At 32.1% G+C, this 27,099-nt stretch overlaps 1 protein-coding gene across 1 annotated transcript in view; it reads right to left on the bottom strand.

Annotated features, from left to right (window-relative positions):
- The window catches only part of LOC139087727 (tRNA dimethylallyltransferase), a 78,773-nt gene extending 76,174 nt beyond the window's left edge, over nucleotides 1-2,599 (bottom strand). Inside the window, exons 1-3 of the mRNA XM_070636623.1 lie at nucleotides 2,435-2,599; nucleotides 1,975-2,342; nucleotides 1,342-1,479 (exon numbers count right to left, since the gene is read on the bottom strand). Of these exons, the coding sequence (XP_070492724.1) occupies nucleotides 1,342-1,479; nucleotides 1,975-2,094 (258 nt within the window). The 5' untranslated portion in view covers nucleotides 2,095-2,342; nucleotides 2,435-2,599. The remainder of the gene's footprint in view (nucleotides 1-1,341; nucleotides 1,480-1,974; nucleotides 2,343-2,434) is intronic.
- Nucleotides 2,600-27,099: the final 24,500 nt, after the last annotated feature.

Below are 27,099 nucleotides of genomic sequence, written 5' to 3'. Positions count from 1 at the left end.
TAACTAGGCAATACTAATTTGAAGACAAATGGTAATTTATCCATACTTACTTAATGTAACCATGTTCCCATGTGGAGCTAAGGCTGTCTACAATCTAGAATTCCAGTCTAGATGACAAAGATACAATTATAAGAAACAACAATGGATAGATCGGTCAACAAAAGTTCAGATTCTTAGGAAAGAGGATTGTCTAGAGTTCAACCCTAACTTAATTGTTACTTTAATTCATAAGTAATAAAATATTATAAATTCTATCCTTTTTTATTCGGGAAATGCAAAACAAATTAATTTATGTGTATAGTATTAAATATAATTGGCACAATATGTAGATAGTTTCATATTTCCTTTCACAGGAAATGATGTCTGCGGCGATTTCAATTATTCATTATGAATATGAAAGATTTCCCTTTCGTCTATTAAAAAATCGTTTATATACAATATTTTTTTTTTGTCGTCGCTGCTAAATGAATGAATGCACGTTAAGGCCATTGGAATGCGAAATCATTGACTCAATGTCTGCACAAAAATTTTAGATTTAAATTTTTTATTAATAATATTTTGATTATCATCATTAAATGCCACACGTTGAACCTAACTTGCTATCACCTGCAAATATCAATAACGGAAATATTAGTGATTCTGTTGCTAAGATCTTTAAAGAATATTTTGCTCGTGTGTGACTGCATTAAATTAAATATACGATAACCTTGTTAAAATACCATGCATAAAATTTAAGTTTAAGTAACAATTCTGCAAGTTTATCAAGAATTGTTGAAATATTTTCATGTCTGGTAAAATAAAGCAATAAATTAAGTTTTCAAAAACGGCTGCATTGATGTGATTTATGGATGCTACAATGTTTTGGATGTTAACTCTCTGATTGATATTTTGTTTGAGATTATTTGAGTTTGCAGGAGAAACTATAAACAATTTTATAAAATTTCGCTTTAAAGTGGAGTAAAGTACTTCCTTAATAAATCTCCGATTCCAATAAATTTAAAAATATCTTCAAATGCCCATACCTTGCAGATCAAATTAAAAGGTTTATAGAATTCACAATAAATAAGCGAAGATAGTTTTTAAGAAGTTCGTGTATTGTGTAATAACCAGTCTATAGAAATTTCATGATGCTTCATTCTTCTTCTTAATCAACAGCATTTCCTTTCTCATTATGTATGCGAATTTATATTATATTATTAATATAATTTTACTTATATTTAAATAATGGTAGAAAAATGGAATAGATAGGCAGGCAAAAGGAAGCAAGAAGTAATTTTTCAAGTAAAAAATATCAAAAATACCGCACGAAAAGTAAAGTAAATTTATGTAGAAATTACTTACAATTGGTAAAGCTTTATCACGAAAGTGCGTTACGGTGAACGGTTCATGTGGGGTTGCGATATCGAGCAAGTGGTGAGGTGCTTGCATTTGCTCATCATTTGTGGCTTTGGCCGTTGCTATACTCAATCCTTTGTACACCTGTGGAAAAATAAATATTTAATTACCTTAAGACAAGAACAAAAATAAAATTGAAGGAAAAATGCAGGCTGTGAAGGCAATTTACTGTTAATCAATAACATGTTGTGGTCATAAAATAAAAATTAAACATGCATACGTGTAGACGTTGATGACCGAAGAGAAGAAAGACACAGAGAAAAAGTGAGAGGATCGAAATTGACTTTCTAAATCTTCTTCAGTTCTTACTACAGCCATAATAACCATAAAAGCCCAATAAAGATGATCAAATTACAGAAGAGCACAGTACAGTGATACTATGGGAACTAAAAAGTATTGTGAACATTTCAAGCCTCAATTTTGTGCTCTTTAAAGCGCCTTTTATATCAAAGTCAGATTCTTAAGACGACTAGCGTCAGCTTGGCAGCCTAAATTGACCATACAGACATTATGATTGACTACACCGTGACAACCTTTTGAAATTCAAGTATTAATTCTATAAAAAGCGTGAAGAATTACCTGCATCGAATCAGCTGAAATGATTTCGGCATTAAATCTCCGTGCAAGTTCGATTGACAGTTTCGTTTTGCCGGTTCCGGTTGATCCGAGTATCACAATTACTGGAATTTTTCTTAACATATTCTTTTTATTCACTTATTTCACTTATTACTAATTTATTAGTAATCCACAACGAAGTTAAATTTATGCTTAAAAGATAATTCACTTGTTTCACTTGACTTTTTACGTATCGTACTTATATTTCTTCTTTTGCTCACTGAACTGAACTTTTTTGCTTTAAATTTGCAAAATTAAATTTCATCATAAATTTTTTATGCAATGAATGTAACAGCACGAACTTCCTCTCTTGCCTCTCCTTTTAATTACAACTATTAATGAATTTTTAATTTGATAATGAGATACTTTTCATTAATTTCTTAATTAACTGAAAGACTGAAAATGTAGTAAAAATGTGACTGACAAGAAAGGTTTAAAAACACCATTTAAATGATTTTTATATTCATGACATCACTTCACTTTGAGAAATAATTGTAGTAATTTCGATAATTCACTACTTTTATCACTTACATTCACGTATTTCTTTAATTATTTTACAATTTATTTTTACCGAAAAGATCGCGCACGAGTTTATTGTTTACTTTTTAGAAACCGAAGTTGGCTGCGGAACGAGTTTTTTTCGTTTTGAAATTGCATTTAACGTATTTTTTTACTATTTTCGCTAGTAAATGATTTTGATCCACTGATACACGTTTTAGATCAATTTTCCAATTTGTCACACAATTTAGCTTCAAAGAGCTCCTCCCTTTTAAAATTTGGGTACAATTTATTGACCCCAAATAAATAATATTGTGAAATTACATTCAATATCACACGAAATGACATTGAAGACGGTTCTAAAGGACATTTCAATGCCATTACTTTACAAAATGTTGTGAAATTTCATTTTGTTTACGATACAAAGTCAAGAAAATTATCAACTATTTCACAATATGCGTAAATAAATTTTTAGATTATTGAGGAATCACGATATTCTTACTAAAACTGAACAAGCACTTTTATGGCTTCTCTCAATGCTCCTAAAAGAATCTGCATATTACATCACAAACTATGCTTCTTTTATTCTCCATTCATCGATTTTCTCACAACAATAACATAAGCTCTTATTCAGTATGATATGCAAAAATATCTGTGACGTCACTTCATCTCATATTTCACATTGAATAAAAATTTGTTTTTGTGTACAAACATACACTTTATTATGGAGAATTCCCACTGTGATAAAGAAATTGCTTTTTATCGTAGGACGTGAAGTGTTTATTTTGGTTTTGAGATTATTATACGACGTCATCCTGTACTGTGTGCATGAGAGACTTGAAAGGATTTCCTTGTTAAATTAGATAAATTTTATTGAGAATGGATTCATTGGAAAATTGTGGTGAAAATACATTTGAGTCAGGCTTTGTAAGAAAATTCTAGAACTTGCAGATTAATGACTAATTTAGCTATAATGTAAGCTGTTTGTACAGAGACTATTTTCAAACAAGATAGGTTATAAAGCCAGCAATAGGGTCAGATGGAAAGCCTTTTGCTGTGACTTAAGCTCCATATGGGAACATGTTTACAGTAAATAAGGCTGGCAGCAACTCAAAAATTCTGAAATTGCTCTGAACCTAATACAATCTTATCAAATTTAGGTTTGCATATCTCCTAATTTTATGATTAATGTATTACGAATTTGATTGCTCATCACAGGCAGTATTTCCTGTATGCTCGTTCCTTTGTTTATATTTTGATCTAAGTATAGCCTTGTACTAGTCAGTACTATTTTGAATCAGTTTGTATTACCATCAAAAGGCGGTTTTACGCAGTAATTATGTATTACACTCTTATCAAACGCTTATGTAGACTAGTACAGCTTTTGTGTTACTTTTCATTTCTTCTATCTCTAAACTTTCAGCCAAATATCTCTAATACACATTAAAATCGCAGTAGTCAGCGATAGGTCCAATCTTAGAAAACATTTGAGGGAGACCATGGATCACAGTGCGGATAGCAAAGTAAGTCAGTAAGCCCATTCTAAATTCAGTACAAATTAAGCAACGAATTAACACATGGCGACAGGATAAAATTGATAAGAAAAAAATGAAAAATTGTGTAAGACAGGAAGTACAGGAAAACACACATGTTTGCATTGTTTTGTCTATAATTCACACAAAAACTGTACGCTTGACTTTAAATTCTCATAACCGAAAATGTCATATTCGCAGAATTTTTTTTTTTATTTTTTTATAAAAGACAATAAATTTATTTAAGTCTGTCCGGAAATGAGAGAAGTTAGAGTTGGAAAGGGTAGACCTTTTTGTAGCGCATTTTAAATATGCTGATGAACTTGACCTTTTTGTAGTTGTAAATGTGTGTTAAAATTGCGTCTTTGACAAATATTACAAAGAAGTTTTGGTAAGGCATACGTATAAAGACAGTGAAGTGAGAATTTTTGGCTTTACGCTTTATGTAGGTGGAAAAGCTTAAGTCAGCGTAAAACTGTCGCTAAGTCAGAACTGTTATGTATCCATGACGACGTGTCCTTCCGAATCAGAAGCTGTTTCCAACATATCAAGTAGTTAGAAGCTTGAATTATTCAAAACAACCAGTCATTAAATATCTGTGCCAGTATGTCACAAGCACACAGTTCTTTTGTTTATTACCAACCATTCTTAACCCAATCTGCTTAATAATTCACCGACTCATCATATCCTCAAGTAAACTGTCGGACAAAACGAGTCACAACTTAATTTGCATATTATTATCAAAGCATACAGCATAAATATGAGCCGCACAACAACATGTTTCACATTCGTAAAGATTATAAAATATTTTATTTATTTTGGCAGCAACACCACTAAAGACAATGAGCAAGACAGAAACTGAATGAAGTTCTACGCCCCAAAAAGAAACGAACTTGAATTAGGCTAATGATCTTTTACATATATTAAATCAATTCATTTAGCGATGAAATAATTAATGAAAAATAAAATATTTACGTGGTGCCATAAAAGAGTGAAGTTCCTAGCAACCAATAGATTTTGTGCCACACACGTTATTTTTTACATTTTTACTCATTAACAAGGCATTACGAATGCATTACGTAAGTCAAATTTTAATGAGATTTTTTTTTTTCGTGAAATTCTTTTTGGAATTTTCAAGTTCAAGAGATTCTCGACTTTTTTCCGCGAGATTCGCTTTTTAAAAAACGAAGACGCTGTGATTTTTGTGGTTAAATGATGTCAAAGACAATTCTGTTTTGGGAGGCTGGAATGGTATGATGATGTAACTGAATGGATGTTGATGTTGGTTAATTTACTAATGTAAAGGCAGAATGACCGAGTAGTAACAGAGAACAGACTATGAATACATAATTCTATGGTTAAGTAAGGTCGAGGGTTTGATTCCTACTTGAAGCTGATCAATTGATTATTTCATAAAATACTATCGATTCGCACTTTTTGTCAATTTTGTGGAAACATCATGCTGCCTTTACGTCGTCTCGTTTTAAGACATATCCAGAATCAAGCTACGGTTGTTGTTGGCATTTTGAAATTAGTTCTGGAAATTGGATGTGAAAAACATTTAGATGAACAGTTAAGGAACATGCTCATAAGTATGCTCAACAGAAAGAGCATCCTCAATTATATTGATTGAGTATGTTTGATATACACTTGAATATGCATAAGCATGCTCATTTAAGTGAGCATACTCAACGTCTTTTGAAGTCAATGCCGATAAATTTGATTCTCATGCGCTCCATTCATTCCGTCAAACTCCAAACTTCCAACGTACTTTTTTCGCTAAAAAAATTATAGCACACACGAAAAAACATCAAGAAGAGTGAGAAGGCGAATGTATAAGAAGCGCACAGGCAAAGAGTTGAAAGAACCTTATATTACTTGCTGTTCAAGGTCAGAAACAAAGAAGGAAAGATGGAATATTATTTATGCGAATTGAGCGTTCTTTTCTTATACACAAAAAAGTGGTGGACTTTTGTGGTATTAGAGCGCATATACAACCACAATGTATATAGTGGAAGTGAGATGGAATGAAAACAAGAACGTGAAAATTGAAAGAAATAAGAAGACGCGGGAATTTTTTATTATTATTTTCATTCCTTCATTCTTTAAGTTCTTTTTCGAACGTGTGTAACTTCTTCTTCCATCACAATACACACGAGTAAAATGAATTTGAGCGGCTCTTAGAGACCCAACGAATTGGAAACGATTTTTTTTTGTTTTTATGAAAGCTTTAATTATTTTACTTCTTCTTCATACACTTTTTGGACTTATTGGAATCATTAATTTATGATGTAAAAATTCTTAACGTTAATGAATTCAACATTTAGTCATTAAAATGCCACATGAGTCAGGAAGGAAGGAAGAAAGGAAAATCAATGATTTGGTTAGAATTTTAAGTTTGCTGAGTCATTGATTGTGAACCTTTGATATTCATGACTCACCTGCAATTGGTGATTAACGTACGCATTAATTTTGTGATATCATTTTTGAAAATTTCCATCAACACACAATGTTGTGCTAACTTATTCATGCTGCTAAATGTTGAATGGCGTTCGTATTTTTATTCTTTCTGTTTTTCTGTGGCAAAAAAGAGGTGAGGTTTGTTAATGATGTCCTAGTTTTAAGGGTTCCCACCTGCGTGTATTCCCCAGGGGGTATTAAGGAGGTTCCGCCCTAATCTACAAAGTTCGGAATCTGAGATTGAATCTTGCTTTAATTTCTAATACAGATCTAGCCATCAAAAATCTAATACACAAATGCTATGAACTGTATGCCTAGAATTTTTCGTTCAAACGGAACAGTACAGCCATTAAGACACTCTTAAGTCGTCGTGTTGAGGTCAAAACATCAAAGTATAATAAAGAGGTGCCCTCATGTCACTGATACAGCTGCTTCTGGTCTATACGAAGGTATTAATACATGCTCACATTTGAGAACCTTCAGGATTACCCTGAGAACCTTCTGGATTACCCTGAGAACCTTCTGGATTGTTCATTTATGAATTACTCTTAATATATTCCACAATAATATATTCTCCTTATTAGAGCAAGAGTGCTGAATTGAGAATTTAGCAAATAGCTATACCAATTCCATTGTTTTAACTCAGCCTATAGTAATTCCTACATCAATTAAGATCCAAAGCGTTATATCCACTCAAAAATAATAACAAAACTTTACTTGAATTTTAAAAATCATCGTGATGTTTTTGTACTAATTTAAAACATTATGACATACATTTTTATATATTCATAAGAGAATCCAACATTTAAGGCTAATGTACTCCTTTATGGGAAGAGTTCAAGCGTAATAATTTTTGTTGATAAATAAGAAAAGAGTTCCAACAACATTTCAGGTTTTATGTTTTTTTAATTTTTAAAAATCTCAAACATTCCTTCAGCTTTAATGATTATGATGAAAATTTATGTCTTATGCGTGTTGAGTGACACTGACTTGTCAGTTATGAAGTGGAGTTTTGTAACATAAAATAAACAAATAAAACGCTCTGTAAGTCATAAAGAAAGTGAGACTTGAGTTGTTAAACTGATCATCAATGCGATCAGTTGGATGAAAAAAGAAGGCTTTTAATTATGGACACAAATGGCACGTTAATGTATAATTGTCGTGACTTGATGTACGGAATTTCATTTTATTCTTACTAAAATTATGTGGCAAAAATTCTTTTTGATCACTATGAGAAATTTATGAGAAAAAGATGCGGTCGATGGAACAGATTTACTGTTAGGCATGACTGCAAGTTGCGTGATTTGAAATTTTCTATCATAAATCTTTATTTTTTTTGGCGATGGGTGTCTGTCTATGTATGCTGCTGTGGTTTTCTAGTGTAATTATATATATATATTATGTATATATTATGGATATGCGATGAATTTAGAACTTTTTAAAGGGAATTGACCATAAAGTATCTCTAATTCGGATTAGGCAAGGACTATTAGACTAATCCAGTGGTGGGCAACCCCTGTTATACGGCCCACTAGTGAAAATCTTTAGAAATACTATGATATGTCAAGGTGTTGCGTGAAAAATAAAAAGTTTAATACCAGTGACCTATCTCAAGCATCCATAAAGGTCCACTTGGTGACAAAATTAAGTCCCAAGAGTTCATTACTATGTTCTTATTCAGCGTAGACTCTCAAAATTCAAGCGATTATTAAGCCATAAATAGAAATTTCTTTATTTCTAAGTGAATGTGACTCATTTCACAAATCGTTCAAATATGCTTCATTTCAGCCAAATGAAGCATGAGATCAATGCGATAAGAAATTTGTCAGATGAATTCTCTTAGCAATAATGAACATCTGAATTCTGATTTCATCATCACTTTTGTTCAATTCTTTAGAAGTTGAATGAAATTCGATAATCTTATCAGCATCGCCAAAACTGGACCTAACTGGTGAAATGTAATTTTTTGGCAGGAACATTTCAATCTCAGTCAAAAGAATTTTAAATGCATGATTTAAGATCATGTACAATGTATTAAGATTCACGAATATTTCTTATTGTCTGTCTCTCTCACTAATTGCAGAAAAGCGTTTCGATGAGAGTGCTTGAGTCTTTCTTCTTGAGTCCACATCATAAAGATCAAATTTCCAAATTCAATGACCTTGTTTCGTTCTTCTTCAATGTCAATGACAATGTAAGCAAAATGATTTGTTGCTTAGTAAAGTTTGTGTATTGATTACAAGTGCACTACATCACTAATGGATACATTTTAGTTACACTAAGGAACTGTCTAAAATTAGATATTAATATCTTATTCTAGATTGATGCCTAGAGGATGTAGTGTCTATTTATGAATATAAATTGAAGTCAAACTGTGAAGACGTAACAAAAACATCTCAATTTTTCAGAATAGACGTAACAAATATCCTATAAAAGATACACAATATCAATCCATTTACGACAAATTCTCTACCATTCCAAATTCGATCGTAGCTCACAACGGGTGCACGGGAATATGATACTGAAAAGTCTTTATTCAAAATAGAATAAAGAAATAACGAAACTTACAGTTTTGCTAATTTTTCATTTTTTTTGCGATGGTGAAAGGCTGAATTTTTTCAATGCTGTACAACAAGACAGAACATTCCACATTTGAAACAAGAGCAGATACAGTAAGAAAAATGGTTATCGCATTTCATTTCATTTCATTTTTTTAGCGCACCATCTCGATATTGGCTTGTAAATGGGTCTGCATTTTAAGGTTTGTCTTGAACATGATGAGTCTGGAATTCGAAATGTAATGGGATAGAGGAGAGTCACTCAAGTAGCGTTGATGACATCTGCATGACCATCTCCACTAAGAAGTACTCAATGATTATCAAATTAGAATCTTAGCTACCAAAATAATAATACAGACTCTTAAGTACTCAATCCACTTCACTCAGATCAACCCAAACGAGTCTCCTGTTTAGCTTTTTTCAAGTTCAATGCTCAACCACTTCAGAATTCTAGGAAGAGAGAATAGAAACATTTAATTTCAGATTATTCATCAAAAAAAATTAATGAAATGAATAAAAGAAATCATCAAAAGAAAAAAATGCGCTATCGCAATTTACTTACCATCACATTAAGTACTTATCTTCTTCTTAATTTTCATGCTCTGTGCTAAATAAATCTCTTTTAAATATATTTTATATCTTTATATTTTCGTCTAGGTAAGTCTAAGAACTGAAAATATGAAAGGAAAGAACAAGCAAAGGCATTAGATCGGTGGATAAAGAATCTGCGCAATCGAAAGAGAATGAGAAAGATTTTAGAATGTAAAAGAGAAGGTTTCTAGTAATTTTGCTACACTGGAATGTCTTTTTTGGATTTTTGGTATTTTCTTCGGACTTACTGTAGCAATTAATTCAAACAGTTTGATTGACTGGCTTAAGAATCGAAAGGAATTTTGAATAATTAAGAATTCTTGACTGGATCTTTAGAATACAATGAATTCGTATTACTGGATCTACTGGATCATTAAAATGATTAAGTTACGATTCTCGTTTTTGTAAAATTTAGTTCAAGTTCAACAGATCATGATCCAATAAAGCATTTTTTAGATTTGTAGCATTAAATAATTCACTGGATCTTCAAAACAATAAAGAAACTGAATGAACAAAACAAAATGATCAAACCAAAACCATTCTACTTCCAGTAGAAAATGCACTCAATTCTGTCAACATGCAATAACTCTTTAACGATCTTTTCTTCATATTCTTTCCATTTCACTTTAAAGTATGTTGCTTTTTTGTGTGTAAACTTCTTTTTCTCCAATCTCTTCTATTCCTCTTTCACTTCTTCATTCTCCTTCATGTTTAAGACTTTTTTTTGCGCATTTTAGCTTGTAATGGAATTCTTATAAGTTATTTGAGTGAATGCCTCATTCAGATTTTTTACACACATCTTGAATTAAATGTACACGAGCAAGTGAGCAAAAAAATAAAAAATAATATTAAGAATTTGTCTTGAACTATACGTTTCATTGAACCTATGAAGAAGTAAATTATTTGCGTGCTTTCCGATGCTGAAAGAAGAAGAAGTCTCATTTTTTTGTGCACAGAGATTAATAGAAAGAAGTTAAATCAGCCGTTACTTTTTAAGAAACAGATTCAGCTTCTCAAAACTAATAATCATACATAAGAAATTCCTTTTGACATATAAAGAGTTTGATTAGCCGAATGTAAGTCCATAAAAGAAATTTCCACTGTTATTGCGCTTTTAATTTTCTTTGGTATGTGACTCATTGCCGCTAATGAGATAAATATTTTCAACTCTTTCTTGGATATCGCAATGACGTCAATACGTCTAAGTGCGATTTTTTTCCAGTCTGCACATTTTTCTTCGTCGCGACTTTGTTGGGAAAAGTGTAGCTTTTATGGCATTCAATTTGTTTGTTTAGTCGGTATCTAAATATTCGATTTAGCAGTTCTCGAAAGTAACAAGTCGTAAAATTTTTTGGATTGAGTTGTAAATATGTAGATAGTCGAAGTCATGTTATTAATTTTTGAGTGTTGCATAGAAGTGCCTAATTTTGCTAGAGTGATTCAAGAACCTCTAAATCAGTGGTAGGTAACCTTTTTGTGCCACGACATACCTGATTGGTAAGCCACGTTCGAAACCTCAGATGGTATACGACTCAATCGGTATGCAGATCACACTAATGAACCGTGGCATTCAGTTTGGAATTAGGTGAGTATGTCAACTTAGTATCCATCTCAACCTAACTAGCTTCATATCTCCTACTTCATAAATCTAGCCATGGTAACCTTAAATGCGCTTACATACCTCACCCCAACCATAAAACCATACCTCAACTTCCAATCTAAAAGACACATTTTTATTCATTTCAGTGCCTGGCTTTGTGGACAACTGAGGCGAGTTCAATAAATATATATTATACCATAATCTCATTTAAAATGCATGAAATGATTTGAAAGTTGATTTTTTTCTTTCTTTCATATGAAATGCTTAAGTCGATAAGAGACCAATTCACCAGAAAAATGTGTATTTGTAAAGTGACGCAACTCACTCAAAACTTGGCAATATTTTTTCATTCTCTCGGCTGTTTTGATGTATGGATTTTCAGTTTATTTTGCAAAAGCGTATGAATGGATTCAGTTTGTACTTTAGAACTGATAAGAACTGTTGAGGGATTATTAAAATTTATTGGGGTGATCAAGTGATATTGGAGTTGCTTATTTGGATTAAATGAGCAGTCGAATGGTTGAGTATGAAGAGTGATTGATCTGTAATGGAATTGACAGGAGAAATTTGAATTAATTATTAATAATTAGCATATGGAAATTATTTTTGTTTGTTTGGTGCCAAACGACATTTTTAATCTGATGATTACATTGTTTGGTCTTTTTCGGTGCTTTTGATATGTGACTTGTGATACAAATTGTTGATTTGTTTAAAAATAGTTTGGTATTTTAATTATGGAATGCTGTATACCATACTAGTGATGTAGTAGTGCTCTAGTACCTGATAAATCAATGACCTTGTAACCTGGTTTAGTAGAGCACCTAGTATACTAGTATAATAGAGCTTACTAACACTCGAGAGCACTCTAAATTAAGGAAATTCAAAAATGCGCTCTAAACCCAGACTTAACATTTCAACAAATTCAACAGTAATAAAAATAAATAGTTAATTTACCATGAGTATTAAAAATGCAAACGTGAAAGGAGTTGGAAATTGTTCACATCTTTTTCTAGGAATTTCGGAATATACGCAGAACAGTGTTGGTGTTGAATTACTTTTTAATGCAATTTATATAAAAGAAAATGCATAAATGCATAAATCTAAAGAAATGGAAAAGGAAATTCCAATAATTCTTAGTCATACGATTGGACTATGTACATTTCAGGTATTAAGTAAATACCAATTAGACAGAAATATAAGAAATTTGTAGCTCGAAATTGTTAACGTATTTTAATCCATGCACATTCTTTGTTGAAATTTTAATCTAAAGTAAACAGAACTAAGTCAAATAAATTCATCGAGCAAGTTTGCACTTGAAAACTGTTGTTGACTTTATAAAAATTCACATGATATCTTCAGTCAACAATATTTTATGCATTCCTTATATCAGGTAAATATTATGAATTTCAATCTTCTTATCAGCTTTCTTCTATGAATTGCATTTCGATTTGTTTGCCAAACATCAATAGCAGTCGTGGTCAACCTTTTTTGTAATATGGCACACCTTGGTGGTAAATCATGACCGAAACATTACAAGTCATACGGTTCATAACATTTTGCATTTTTCCGCGGTACATAGGTTGATCACAACTGGTGTATACATTCGAAATTCCGCCTATAAGTAGAAATTTCATGCACAATCAACCGCACGCGTCAAACAAATTTCCTCAATGCAATTTGAAAGGCTTTTAGGTGCTTAATTTACGAGAAATCTTTTCTTAGAAGATCAAAAGGTTTCAGCCTCGTTACGAATATTTTTTCCGACAGTTCCGCGAATTATTTGGGCTTCAATCCCTTGTGTAAACCGTTCGTTTTATTTTTTTCGAAGACCTTCTTTACTGTGAATTTTGGAGATTTAGCGTGAATATGATTGCGATTTACATTTGGTGATGTTTGATGGGTCAATATTTTAATGTATAGCCTTGTTAAAACACGCTTGTCTAGTACTAGGAAATTTAACTACGAAATTATAACCTTATGATATTTATCGTTCCTACATAATCATTTTTTATGGACGACATTATAATAAATTTCAAAAGTGAAGACCTGACATGAATATTTTCACTAATGATTTTTATTAGATCTATCAAAATTAAATTCATAGCTTCACATCAACCATGAAATTACCTTCGAAACCTTATGCTATCCGAAAAGACAGACTATAAAAATAAGGCCGCGATCGAGCATAATTAACAACCGATTTTTTCGTCACAAAACCTCTCGCGAATACATAAAAACCAATTTTTTTTGCTAATTGATATTTCAAACAGGCCTATTCGTAGTCTACTTCAGTTCTCGGTCGTCTGTTATGTACAAGGCTGCCAGACAGCATGAAATAACCAGCTTTCGATGAAACGATTATGCCGACCGAATCATATCAAGTTCAGCTAGGAAGAGCTAGTTTTGTGGATGAATTTATAATTATAATTTGAATATATGCTAATATGTCGAATGAGATCATGGATTATTCGCAAGAACTGCTTTATTGGTTAGTGACAAGAAATATTTTTATTGGCTGTTAAAATTCTTGATTTTCATTAGAATTCATTGATATAAGGAAATAAATTAAAATTCCAAAATTTTCCTGGGATTTCCCACGAATTTTAAAGTTTTATTGTCGTGACTTGAATTTTTGGATATAACTTTCACAAAAAGGTCTTTAAAAATTCATAAAGCATTAACATTAACATGAATTTTCTCAAATGTGAAACTAAGGGAAAATATTGGTCAAGGTGTGGATATGCTAATGTCTTCAGCCAGCCACCCATAGTCTTATGCAAATATCAAACTTTCACACGAATCCCTTGACTATAGTCCAGTGGTGGACAACCTGTGTGCTGCGGCACAGTTGTGTAACGTTAAAAATTGTTGGAAATGCCGTAAACCGTATGTCTTATGCGGTATTGGTCGAGCTTAACCTAGGTGTGCCATGAAAAACGAAAGGTTGCCCACCACTGCTATAGCTCATCACTTAATTCTTAAGTAAATATTGTCTTGATTCGAATATTTCGTAACAATAAAAAAATTATAAACACATTCATGCAAATAAATTGAGGAAGACGGAGACAGGTAGAAAAGCATGAAGAGTTTTTAATCACGGTTTTAAATAAAAAGAATAATCTAGAAAATATAAGCAGCTTTAAGTTCTATTAAATATGAAGTAAGTGTGCGAAAATTGAAGACTAGCCTAACCGTTGAATCAAATTAATGTATGTAAAGTAATCATAGACATAATGTTATGTGAACCCACCCTCATGTAAGCTAATAACATGATTCTAATTAAAAATAAGAAGAGCTGTTCTTGCCCCTATATCTACACCCACTTTTCTAGCTCAATATATGTTAGAAAGATCAAAGAACTTCTTATTTAATGACTCGCATGTTTGGCTGCCTATATTACTCATATTAGCAAGATCATCAATAATTTTTTTTTTTCAATTTTCAAAATGATCGGTTCTACATCCGTGTAACGGTCGGTGTGAATCTAGCAAAAATAATAATAAGAATCGCATCAAGAAGAATTAATAATAATTTTACTGCACAAGAAACACTGAAATAGCAAAATTTTAATAGATATGCTGACTATGAATGTCGGATCATTCTTCTTTTTTTGATGAAGTATCCAAAAAGAAGTTAGAAGTTATGAAGAAGGCGAAATTTTTGGTTTTATAGTTTTCATGGATGTTTTTTTGAGTAGTTGGTTTGGTCTTGTTGAGGATGATCAGATTAATACTTACTTACTTGATTTGCTGGTCGTACAGTTCAATTGTGATCCTTGGCTTCTCGCAGATAGCACCTAAATCTGGCTTTATCACTGGCCTATTAGACGATTGTAAATAAAATATTCAAAAGGGGCCAACAACTACAAAAGGGGAAATCAACTATTCATACAATTCAAATCTGAAATATCCGTTTATTTATTCTCAACAAATAAATTGATTAAGTAACTAGTTTAGCTCTTTAAATGAGAAATATCATGAATATTTGTCCATCCACAGATGCTCATGCTTGACAACCCAACTCTCTAGTATCAGAAAATTCATCAAATTAATTTAGAAAGCTGAAAAATGAACAGTTTTATACCTCAATTATGCCTCGTTTTGGCATCACTTCATTCGTTAATAGTCTTGAGAGTTTTTTAGTTTTCGCATAGCTCGTCATTTCCACTGTGTAGAAACAGCAAGAAAAAAATAATTAAATTCATTTCATGTACATCCTGTGAATAGTTGCGCAATTTAGTCACTTCTGTTGTTTCCTTAAATGAAATTGTAAATAATGCACAATATTCAGCATAAACTAACAATAGAGGTTCGTTACAATTACTTATATATTATTTTTTTTGACACATAAGGAAGTTTTTCTTTTTTTTGAAAAATTTAACCCAATTTTTCAGGATTAAAACACAATTTTTGCCTTATTGTTCAATGTTACAGACGTCTGGATAAACAAAAAAGTTGTGTATTTTTGATTTACAAGAAATAAGAAATGAAAAATAAAAGGAGGAAGTTTTTGTGTACGAATCCGTCCCCTTACCTGATAATTATGCACCTTTCTGATATGATTTGCTTCTCAAATCTCATTTAATTTTTGGGCAATGTTGATGAAATGAGGCATCGTTTGATTTTTAGCAAAGATTTTGTGAAGATTGTGTTGAATTTTGCAGTTTTTTCAGCTGCAATGCTTGCTGGGTCGAACTGTTTGTTTTTATAAGTTTCTGTACAATCCAAGTTTTGGATCGATTAACCGACTTGAGCCATTCGAGTCAGTTCCTTAAAAGACCAGAAATCTCATATATGTAAGTATCAATGCCCTATAAAATGCGTGTTAATTCCTTCTATAATATTAATTACGTTTCAAAAACTTGCAATCATTCAAAATAGCACAAGGAATAAAAAAGAGAAGTTAGCTTTAGGGGACGGTCTTCTTAGACAGATCTGTTTCATCATCATCATCCTTCTTTTATATGTTTCTTGTCTCATTTCATTCTTTTTTTTAATTCTGAATCTCTTTTAACTATTGTTTAGAGCCGAAAGACTGTTATTTTTATTTCATCTTCTCTTTTGCTCTTTTTTTACTTGTGATACATACAGGATTCTTGCTAATTTCAAGTTTACCTAGAATCTGCATCACATAGCCTTTTGTTTGTTAATTTAAGAAAAAATGAAATAAATAAGAGAAAAATTCTTCCTTTTACTTCTTCTTGTTGGGCTCTAACGTTTCTTTTTATTGTAGCATTTATGGATGTGATGCTGGATATTTAGGGATCATATTGACTGTTTGGTAAAGAACTGAATATATACTAGTGAAGGGCAACCTGTGTGTCGAGACACACTAGTGTGCATGAAAATGCCATGAATCATATACCGTGTACGGTTTCGGTCGAGGCTTACTTGGTGTCATTCTGTGCCAAGACAACCTCGAATCATGCCCGAACGACACAGTATACAAAACCTTGAAAATGTATCGACAAATTGAGTTGCTATGCCTAAATCATTATGCATAGAATTAAAGCAATATTCAAAGAGCAATGCCACAGCCTTGATGCTTAAGACAAATGCGCCTATGCCTCAATTTTTGCTCAATTCTACAACATATTTCTTCATCAAATCTGTGAGTTATGTACAGTTTCGCATTTAATAGACTCGAAAAAAAAATCTCTCATTCTTTCTCGTGTGCTGTTGTCTTGCCTGGCAATCATGCGAGATGCAGGTAGACAATTTTTTTCTTCTGTTTTATTTGTGAAATATTTCATGTTTCTAACGAGATTTTTTTTTGGCAAAACGTCGTCTGTTAGTGTCTTATATGAATATACAACAGCCTTTAGGAATTTAAATTTGCTCGCAGGTAAACGTCATCAATATTTTTTCTTCTTGGAAGCATAAATGGACCATTATTACATACTAGTTAGAAGAAGAAGAATTTAACTCGATTTCTTTTTTTTTATATGAAGGAATTAAGGGCGGAAAGAAGATCAGCAAAAAATGTTTAGAGTCTGATAGGATTTTTTTGTGTATGCTTGCTATGTTTTCATAATAAAAAGACCGACTAAAATTCGAGGGAATGGGTTGGAAGTTGGATTAGCTTTGTAATTAGAATTTGAATCAGCGCACTAGACTTATTTATTAGTTTATGGATAGTTGTTTTGTGGATAGAGTTAAGCTTGAAAGGGGTTCGAAGCTGATTGGCAAAACTATGTTATTTACATCATTGAACGTTCAAATCAATTGTGATCCATAACCTCCCACAGATGTCGCCTAAGATTAGCTCCAGTCTTGCTCTCTCTTTAGATCTTTTAGCTTGTGTTTAAGGATGATTGGCTTCTAGGCTAACGTATTCAGTGATAACCAGAGCCTCATTTGACTGGAATGATGGCTTTCCTCGCGACAAGGTGAGGCTGATGACCGAGTAGAGAGCCTGACATATAATGTTTAGTCAATAACAAGACCTTAGGTCAACTCTAATTCACAAAGATTCAGTAATAAAATCAACAATTGTATCAAATTGCTTGCGAATGTCTAGCATTTTGTTAGTTAAGGCTATTCATTGTCTCAAGTGCATCTACCTCCTGAACTCAATCATAAATAATTCAAACAAATCCCCAAAGCAACTGAGTTTTCATTCAAGTCGGTAATAATTGCTCAAACTTTGAAGCAATTAGCAAGTCAGCCAAGCATAAGAACTGAACAAATTGGACTTTAACTTCATAAAACATCGCTAAAAGGAAATCGAATTTAGATTGGGATATGAATCAAAAAGGCGTTAAAACGAAAACCAAATAAATTCATCTCGCTTTCGTGCTCGTTTTTCATTCTTTTATCAGTTTTTTTTTATATTCCATTCTATATTGTTCAGTCTTTATTGATTTAAGATTCATTTCAATATTTGCATAATTCCTTTTTTTTTGTTGTTTATTCAGCAATTTCATCTTTTTTTTACGATTTTTTCTTTGTTATTTATAAATTTTTATCTTTTTATGGAATCAGAATACAATAGTTCGGGGAGGTAGGTAGGTATAAGATTCAAATTGAAAGGGTTTGTAATAGATCTAAAGTTTCACATCGTGTGTATCCCTAATTAGAGCATTTTTTTCTCTTTATGCTGAAAGGGATTTCTTAGTAAAGTGCTAATTTTCATCTCGAGAAATATTGTATTCAACTGTAAATTATTCAGTCAATATAGACTCGATAATAATTTATGCTCAATGTGTGGTCTGTGTAATTTAATGTGTAAAAGTTGATCTGAATGGAGTAAGGTGAGAGGATGAATGAAATCAGGAGATTTATGCTAAGTGCTGTACTTGATCCCTAACAGGCAAATAAACTGTTTTTAAGTACCGTGGTGGTATTTCACTGCCTGCTGTGCTTGATGCTGAACTAGAATTCAAATCATGTTTGTAGAACTTTGACTTCATTCTGTTCAAATCGAAGGACATTCAGAACAAAAGATATCAAATCCTCATGAAATTTTCATTAGAATAATATGATGGAACTTGCAGCATTGATGGCGCCTTTATACTTAAAGAATCAACTTCATCATTGTTATATGGAAATTTTCATTTGGGATTTCCAAATAATCTTTAAAGTTGCTATTCAATTCTGTGCTGTTCATATTCAGCTTATGGCAAACAAAAATCCACAAATGATGAAGCTTTAATTAAGACATGATTTCTTCCTAATAATCACTAATTCTTGCTTTAATTTCTGTAATTCTTAGAAACACTTGTAGTGCTATACATGAACATATGTTTCAGCATGATTATGCTATCTACTTAATTATTGATGGAAAATTAACATTTAAAGAGATTCTTAAAAATCTCAATATGTTATTTAGTTCTGAAATGGATCTTAATGATCAGAATTAGGGGTTTGAGAAGTGGTGTGGAGATTATATGGTTGATTTGTATACACAGAAGGCTATGGAAGTCATCTGTGGTTTTTGGAGTTGAGTTTGTTGATTGATTAACCAGTTGGTAGTTTTGAGTTCTTCTATACTGCTTAATTCTATTGATCTGCATTGCCATTTTTGGATGGTTCACTTAGATCGTCTATTGTTTAGTTGGCATTGTGCTATTGAGTCAAGAATCAATCTAGACTCGACTTTACCATTCCAAATCCAAGTCGACTTCGAACAATAAATTGTAGGAACCGGAATGACCATTTTTATCACATCCAGAAGTCGTCTCAATTTTCAATCCCCAAAAATGACAACAATCATTAATTCTCAGGTCTTCAACCTCGTCACGTCACAATGAATGACGAAAAAGAAACAATTTCAATTCCATAAACAATCTAATAAGCTTGATAAAAGGAATTAACACAAAACAAAAAGACACTCTTTTTCTCATCTCCGCCTTTAAGTTTATATTAAAATTTTCTGTTTATTTAGTGACAGCTTAATAATTGAAATGAGTAAATAACACGTAACAATAATTTGTTAACTCCTTCATTCCGCTAAATTATTCAAATTTTTTATATTTTACTTGCCATTTGTGAATTAATGGCATTGCCACTTTGGCTGTGAATCAGATTGTTATGTACAAATTACTTTTTATTGCGCGTAAGTGAGTCGGTGCTTTGAATTGGATGTGGATTTTAAAATTAGGCTTTCTGGAATCTGCTCTTGTTGAGGTGTTATGGCAGAGTTGTCAGACTAGTGTGCTGTGGCATACAGAATGCCCGTCACAGTCTTATATTAAAGGAATCTCCCAGATACATAGACTTCTTGTGTTTATGTGATTAAGGAACAGACTTGAGATCAGACGAAACCACTTCTGTGAGAATTTGGATTTTCTCAATCCTGTACATAGAGACAAGAACAAGGATTTGCACATAGCAACCCCAGACTAAACACATTCAAGTATTTCATGGTGATTTTAAAGGCATTAAAAAACCTGTTATAGGAGAAATATACACAATCCATTCATCCTTTAAGAATTCTTTGTTAACATTTTTCTACGTCGTAAAGATTAAATGAATCAAGCATAATTTGCATACCCGAGAGGTAACGAACCTTATTAAATTTTTATAGCATCAAATTTCCATTAATAATATTTATGAATCTAGCCATTTAGTCAGAAAAAAGGTGACATTACCAGATCAAATCACCTTTCAAAATATCTTTTTCCTGAATTTTTTTCACAAGAACTAAAGCAAAGCAAGGCAGGAAGAAGAAGAAACTTGTCATAACATGGTGTTGCTTTCTTGTTAAAGAAAAGAATATGAAAGAATGAAAGAATATTCTGGAATTTTTCTCCTTTCTTTAATTTCTCGGGCACTGTTATGGTGCCATAAACAACAATTTTCAACGGTCATTTGTGTCGCTCACAAGAATTCTGCATTCTCTCGTTCCTTACTTTATAGTTTCATGCAAAATAAATTCAGTTTTGCAAATTATCGTAAGTTAAGCAAGTACGAAATTTTGAGATTGATGGATTATGAGAGAGATTAAAGCGCATTTAGAGTTTTTGACTGTTTAGCGACCAGCATGTTGGATATTTAGTCTCTTAAATTAACCCAAACAGCACACCATTATGGCTAAGCCATCGCTACATCGCTGTATTAACAGTTAGACTCAAAGTTACCCTGATGGAACCATATCACGGTCTGTGCCGCTCGGGCAACGAACCCTTTCATCTAACGCAAATGACTATTTCATAGAAATAAATAAATCAAATCAGAAGCACGAACGCTGATGGAAATTTTCCAAGAATATCTACATACTTCAATATTCATACTAAAATTAAGTATTTGCACAGCACAGCATGTAATATATTTTAATCATGACAGAAATATCTGCTGGTTATCAAAGTTAATTACTTATAAATTTCTAAACAACTTGGCTACCACTTTGGTAATAGTCTTGTAACGTCAATTAACATACTTGCATACATAATGTATCAATTTATGTAGACACATGTTGCTGATAGTAACATCGATGGATATGCGAGTATCTACATACAGTAGATGAAATTAATCTAATTAAAATAATTTTTATGATTAAGGATGGTGAAATGTAAATACACTGGAACTTGTAATTAAGTTTATAATTTAAATTGCACAAGTATAGTCGACAGACTGTCTAAGAGACATTCATGCTGCAAATTTTCATCTTCTCACAAGAAAATAAGATAAAGTATAAAGAAATACTTCTTATTGTTCCCATAATTCTTCTTGTACTATCAAATTTCATTGGAATTGTCCCAAATTATTTTACGCCTGAACATTTTGTAAAGGAAGGTGAAATGAGAAAGAAGAGAAATGAGACTTTTTTATTGTTGCACCTTCATTCATTCATGTGTTCATTCATTGATTCACCAGAAATGAGATTCGGCACCTAACAAGATTTTTTGTGCAAAAATCATAACAAAGAGTGAGATCTTCTTGGAGGAAGTTGATGCTGTGAAAGGAAGCGAAAAACAAAGAAGAATAATAAGATCATGCACTGCATGATGAGAACATGTGAAAGTTCCTGTTAGGCTGGTGATCAAAGCGCATAATGCAAAGTCAGGTCAATTTCTATTCAGCATTTGACCACACATCTGTTTGAGTGTATGGTCAGTTAGAAAGATAATAAATCATATTTGTGGATTAGGGCTGATAATATGCTGGTTTAGTCAATTGAATGTCTGGAAGTTAGGCAGGATAGGAGCTAGGGGGAAATCTGATTGTGTCTCAAACTCTTGTTGTGATTTGACTTTTTGGTATTTCTGCTAAAGAAGCAAGAATATCCCAATGTCAATAAGGTACCGCGGCACTCAGGTTGTCCACTACTGCCAAGGGATCTCAGTTCCTATCAGCTACTCAAATCACACTATAGAATACACAAACAACCCCTATATCCAAAACGAAACATTTTTAATTTCTCGACTATTGCAACAAAAGGTTATAAAGACGCAACAGTGCAGGAGTGTAAAGAGATACTTTTAATCCAATTTCCTCTTTTCATTATCTTCAAATTTTCTTCATTCACTTTATTGATGCCTTTCAATTACCATCAACCGAGACTTTATAATTTAATTTCTTTCTCTTTATTTTTTCCAAGAATCTTTTCATAAAGTTTATGATCTGGTTGAATTACTCAATATAATGTATGTGCATGTACATATGGATGAATTTTGATGTTTATATCCATTCAAGTGCTAAACGTTAAAGTCCCGGAAACGCACTAATGGGTTTTGATTTTTTCTCTTTCATTCTGTTTCTCTCTCATCAGTTCTTTTCTAGTTTTTTTGGAACTCTTCTTTTCATTTCCAATTCACAGACACTTGAAAGAGATTATTGAAAAGAGTTCAAGTGCTTCACAGTAAGGAGGATCAGAAATGGGGGTAATGTGAGTTTTATCCGGGTTGATTATTGGACTATATAACTTTGCAGGCCATGCAGATCAGTTTTGGTTCATGATGTCACTTAATCTTTCGCTGACTATCATTGCTAATCCAAATTGCAACAGCTTGAGCTCTTCAGCTGCAAATTATGAATCTTACCACAAACTGGTCAGCATCAACATCCCAACTCTGAAGATTTAATTTACATCCCATACAAGTAAATGAATATTAATTTATCTTTAAACAAAAAAATCGTGTGCGCCGCATGTTGGTAGAATTCTTTCTGAAATTCCTTCAATTATTAACGTCAATTTAACATTTTCATGTTTGCAGAAAAATTTTAAACACCTTTCGATCATTCCTTTTTTCTCAAACTCTTCAACCTTCTTTCTTTTAGCATTTATTGTAATGATGCTTTTGGGGTTCTTCTAATTTTAATCGTTTTGACTTGGAATTGAGATTTCACGCGAAGATTGCTTGAGGTTGGTATCATGGGATGCTTCTTATGAAGCTGAGAAAGAGAGAGCCTGTCTAAGATAGAGTCTGGAAAAGCAAGAGATTGTGTATTCGGCTAGGCTGTAGGCTTGCAGTTTTCGACTGTACCTTATGGTTCATCCTAGGCTGTTGACTTGTAGTTTTGGGCGAGCCTTAGTTTTGAGGCTTAATATTTCTCAATTCTGAGGAGTTGACTAAAGAAGATTAAGAAGATTTAGATACCCTCATATAATCCATTGAGGGTGTCGTGACTGTAATTTTCAATCAGAGATTCTAAACCGCCTTGAACTCCCTTCATGCCAAGATACAAATTCCTTAATCTACAGCCATCTAATGCGCTCTAATTCCTCATCCTAATAGCCCTCCCAAAATGATTCTTCATTTCTTTTATTAATACTTTTTATTTCATCTTAACTTGCTGCTTCATCCATCGTCCACTTCAAGTCTTAGCTCTTAACAAATTCATTCTTCATCATCATCATCTACTCACATGCGAAAAAAACTCTTTTTTTTTCAGGCTGGATGGTTGGCATGTGTGTACTTTTCATTATTGTTACTATTATTCTTCTTGTTATTCTTTCGTCATAAATGAACAAAAAAAAAAACAAAATTTTCGGACATAACCCGGGCTGTGCTTTGAAATGAAGAAATACATCATTCTGAGAAACTCCGACAAGAGTCCACCACAACACTCAATGATGGCAATGAACCTGTTTAACGTATATGAATAAAATATTTCAAAAATATAAAGATTGTTAGATAGCTTAAATCCTATGATGATGGTGATGATTACATTCATATGAAGATAAATGCTAAGAAGGAGGATAGGTAGAAAGCAACGAGAGAGAAATGATAGCATTGACTTTGGACATGTATCTACATATCATTATAAATACAACATTAATTCATTTTTTAATTCGAATAGCTTCAGGGATAGAAACTTGAATGGATATAAAGGACATGTATGGCAATAAAGTGTCTGCAATAAACATCATTTCTTGATTTACTGCTGAGTCTATTTTTAAAATCACCGTGAAATTACTTTTAATTTCAATCTACTTGAGTCATTCTATCTGACAATGCTGCCAACCCCTGACATGATTTCTCATTCATTGATATTACTCTCTGTCCATTGAATTTTTGAATGTCTACGAAAATATTTAAGATTTATTTACTATTTATTAAAATTTTGCTTCTTCTCAATATTCTCGTTAATGAACATATCGATAGATGCTGGCCAGAATGTCAGTGCTATTTCATTTCTTTTTCGACGTCAGTGGTGGACAACCTTTTTTAATGCCGGGACACATCTTGAAGGTATGTCTCGATCAGATCACTTAATACAATCTGTGTGCTGGGGAATCACGAGTGTATCGCGACACACTGGTTGCCCAACCCTGCTCTACTTCTCGATCGTTTTCTGATTTGAAAAATTATTATTTTTTCCTGTTCTCTCTCGTCCATAAGCTGTCTTCCCATGCTTATTATCAAATTTTATTCTTATTCTTAGCAAATTTCATTGTATAATTTTTTGGCTGATTGATTTCTCGTTTGTGCAAAAAAGTAAATGATGAAAATTGCTGAAAGTTGCGGTTCCTCCAAAAAATAATTTGATCAATTGAATCCACAAAAATTTAATAGCTCCATTCTGATTGAAACCTGATTCTAGTAACAATTTTTATATGTGAAAGGAGAAATGAATGACATTGTGAATGATAACGAGCATGTCAACCGGTTTAATCTCATCGAGAGCGACGAGAAATTTCTTTACTGACATTTATTTTAATTCAGCCATAATAGCGCATTTTGCACTGCTTTTTACTTTTGCCGAAAAAATAATTTTAATGTGCCTTTCTACAGCGGTATCAAATTACAGAACTCCTGTGGATTAAAGTACATTGGAATTTCGGTCTTTTTATCTGAAGTGCTTTTGAAGATGGTCTTCGATTTTCTCATAAAAATATTAATAAGCTATTCAAATGAGTCAAGTGACTGTTTTCGTTGACATTGAACTTGAGATAATGGAAGTATAATTATATTTTACTTTAATTGGACATTCTAAGTAAGTTTAAAATGTTAGTTCTGGGTGGTTTTGGAATCGAATTAACTAATTGTGTATTAAACAGTCTCAAAACAACTTTCTGTCTAATGCCGCCAAACTTTGTTAGGCAAAAAAGAAAACAAAGTTTCAATTCCACTTAATACATTTGAATAGAACATAATACACTCGGATGTGAGTAATGTATAATAATGATAATCACACAAGACTTATGAGTTCTTCTTATCAACTAAATTCATGCGAAATCCTAACCACAAAAAAACTATTCAGCTGACCTTTCTTTTATCATAACATACATAACATTATGTTATTTACAAAGGAAATTTCACTATCGACAAACATGCGCTTAGATGATGTAAGTTCCAACTAAATTCTTTGAATGTAAATTGTTTGTATTTTTTATGATTATCAATACTTGAATTACATAGTAATTATGATGGTGAATTTTAAATCTTTGTGTTCCACATCTGTCAATTGACCCGATCGATACACATGAAGATGTTGTCCACACAAACTTGACAGGAAAGACCACTTGGCAGTAGCTTGGTTAGATGCCGGTTAAAAGCTACTACAAACTGTACGCCGTTTAGTTCGAACCACAGCTAGCTTGAAGCATATAGAGCCACCATCAAGTATAAGCCCCAATCAGAGTTAGAGTAGGAACAATTAAAGCATATAGAGCCACTACCAAATGTACGTCACTTAGTCCCAATCAGAGATAGTAGCTCATAAACTTTATATTTATTTTTATTGCAATTTCCCGAGAAATTTTTAAATATTTTATTTTGTTTACTTTCAAATTTTGATCATGCAGCTTGTTGATGGAATAATGATGACGAAATTCTCAGTAATACACTTAATGACATCATTATTCAGCCGAAAAATGCATAAATGCGATGACAAATTTTGTTTATGCGAAGAATGTGAACAGCATTTGCTACTAAATATATGCCAAAACTGAGCAGTTCTCGGAAATATCAAATCGACAATTATCAAGCTTGTAATGAGTAGTTGCCTGTTTATCTTAAATCAATAACCTTAATGACTATGTATACCTCAAAATTTCATTTCTCTATCAAATCCATAAAAACATCAATCTAACTTTTTTTTGTCCCACTGAGCCGTTTCCTTTTGCACGAACATACAAAAAATAACTAAAGATTTTTTTAGCACAAACCAAAAGTTCACCTTCAAACATCCAAAGAGTACATTGACATCAAGCAGAAGAAAAATATAAAATTGCATGATCAATTGAATGATTTTGGCTTCAATCAAATTTTAGAAATTACAAAATATGAACAACGCCGGTAACTGCTGATCCATTTTCGTTTGTATTTAAAATACATGAAATTCCTCTTAATTCGCAATAATAATAATAGTAAGAATCATTGAAATCTGTACAAAATGAATATTAAGAAGAATTAAAAACAGTAAATAAATACTTTCTAAATGAATTAATCCGCTTTTTTGCTTTATGCCTTAAAGAAATAAAATTGTCTATTTAATAGATTTAAATCATTTCCAAACATTGAGCATGTTGGGTTCAATGAATGATAATTGAAATTAAAAAACGCGTTAATAATTCGACAATTTAAAGAAATCCTTTAACAACAATCATCAATCTAGCCATTTGACTTGTGCGTGTAGGTGATAGTCGATGTATAATTTAATAGGTAGACGGGGAGATGAGAAAAATCCAAAAAATCAGAGTTGGCTTTGAAAATGAAACTTCATTATTGTTACAGAATTGAATAACCGTCATTTTAAATTTGAATTTTCAGCTTTCAAATTTGTCAAAATTTGGAGCCAACTTCACGTTGATTTGTTCAGAAAAGCATTTTGAAGCATTTTTAGAGATTTTTAATTAAATTAGGCTATTTGACGAAGCAAAATTAAACTACAAAATTCTAAACAATAAGATAAATAGTAAATACAAGCTAAGACAGCTCAAAGAATAGGAATACTTGAAGATA

Source organism: Chironomus tepperi, unplaced genomic scaffold (genome assembly GCF_022539635.2).
Source record: "Chironomus tepperi strain 1889 unplaced genomic scaffold, CSIRO-AGI_Ctep_v1 contig_137, whole genome shotgun sequence".
Classification (NCBI taxonomy): Eukaryota; Metazoa; Arthropoda; class Insecta; order Diptera; family Chironomidae; genus Chironomus; species Chironomus tepperi.
The sequence above is the reverse complement of the archived record's forward strand: the minus strand, read 5'-3'. Positions and strand labels throughout refer to the sequence as shown.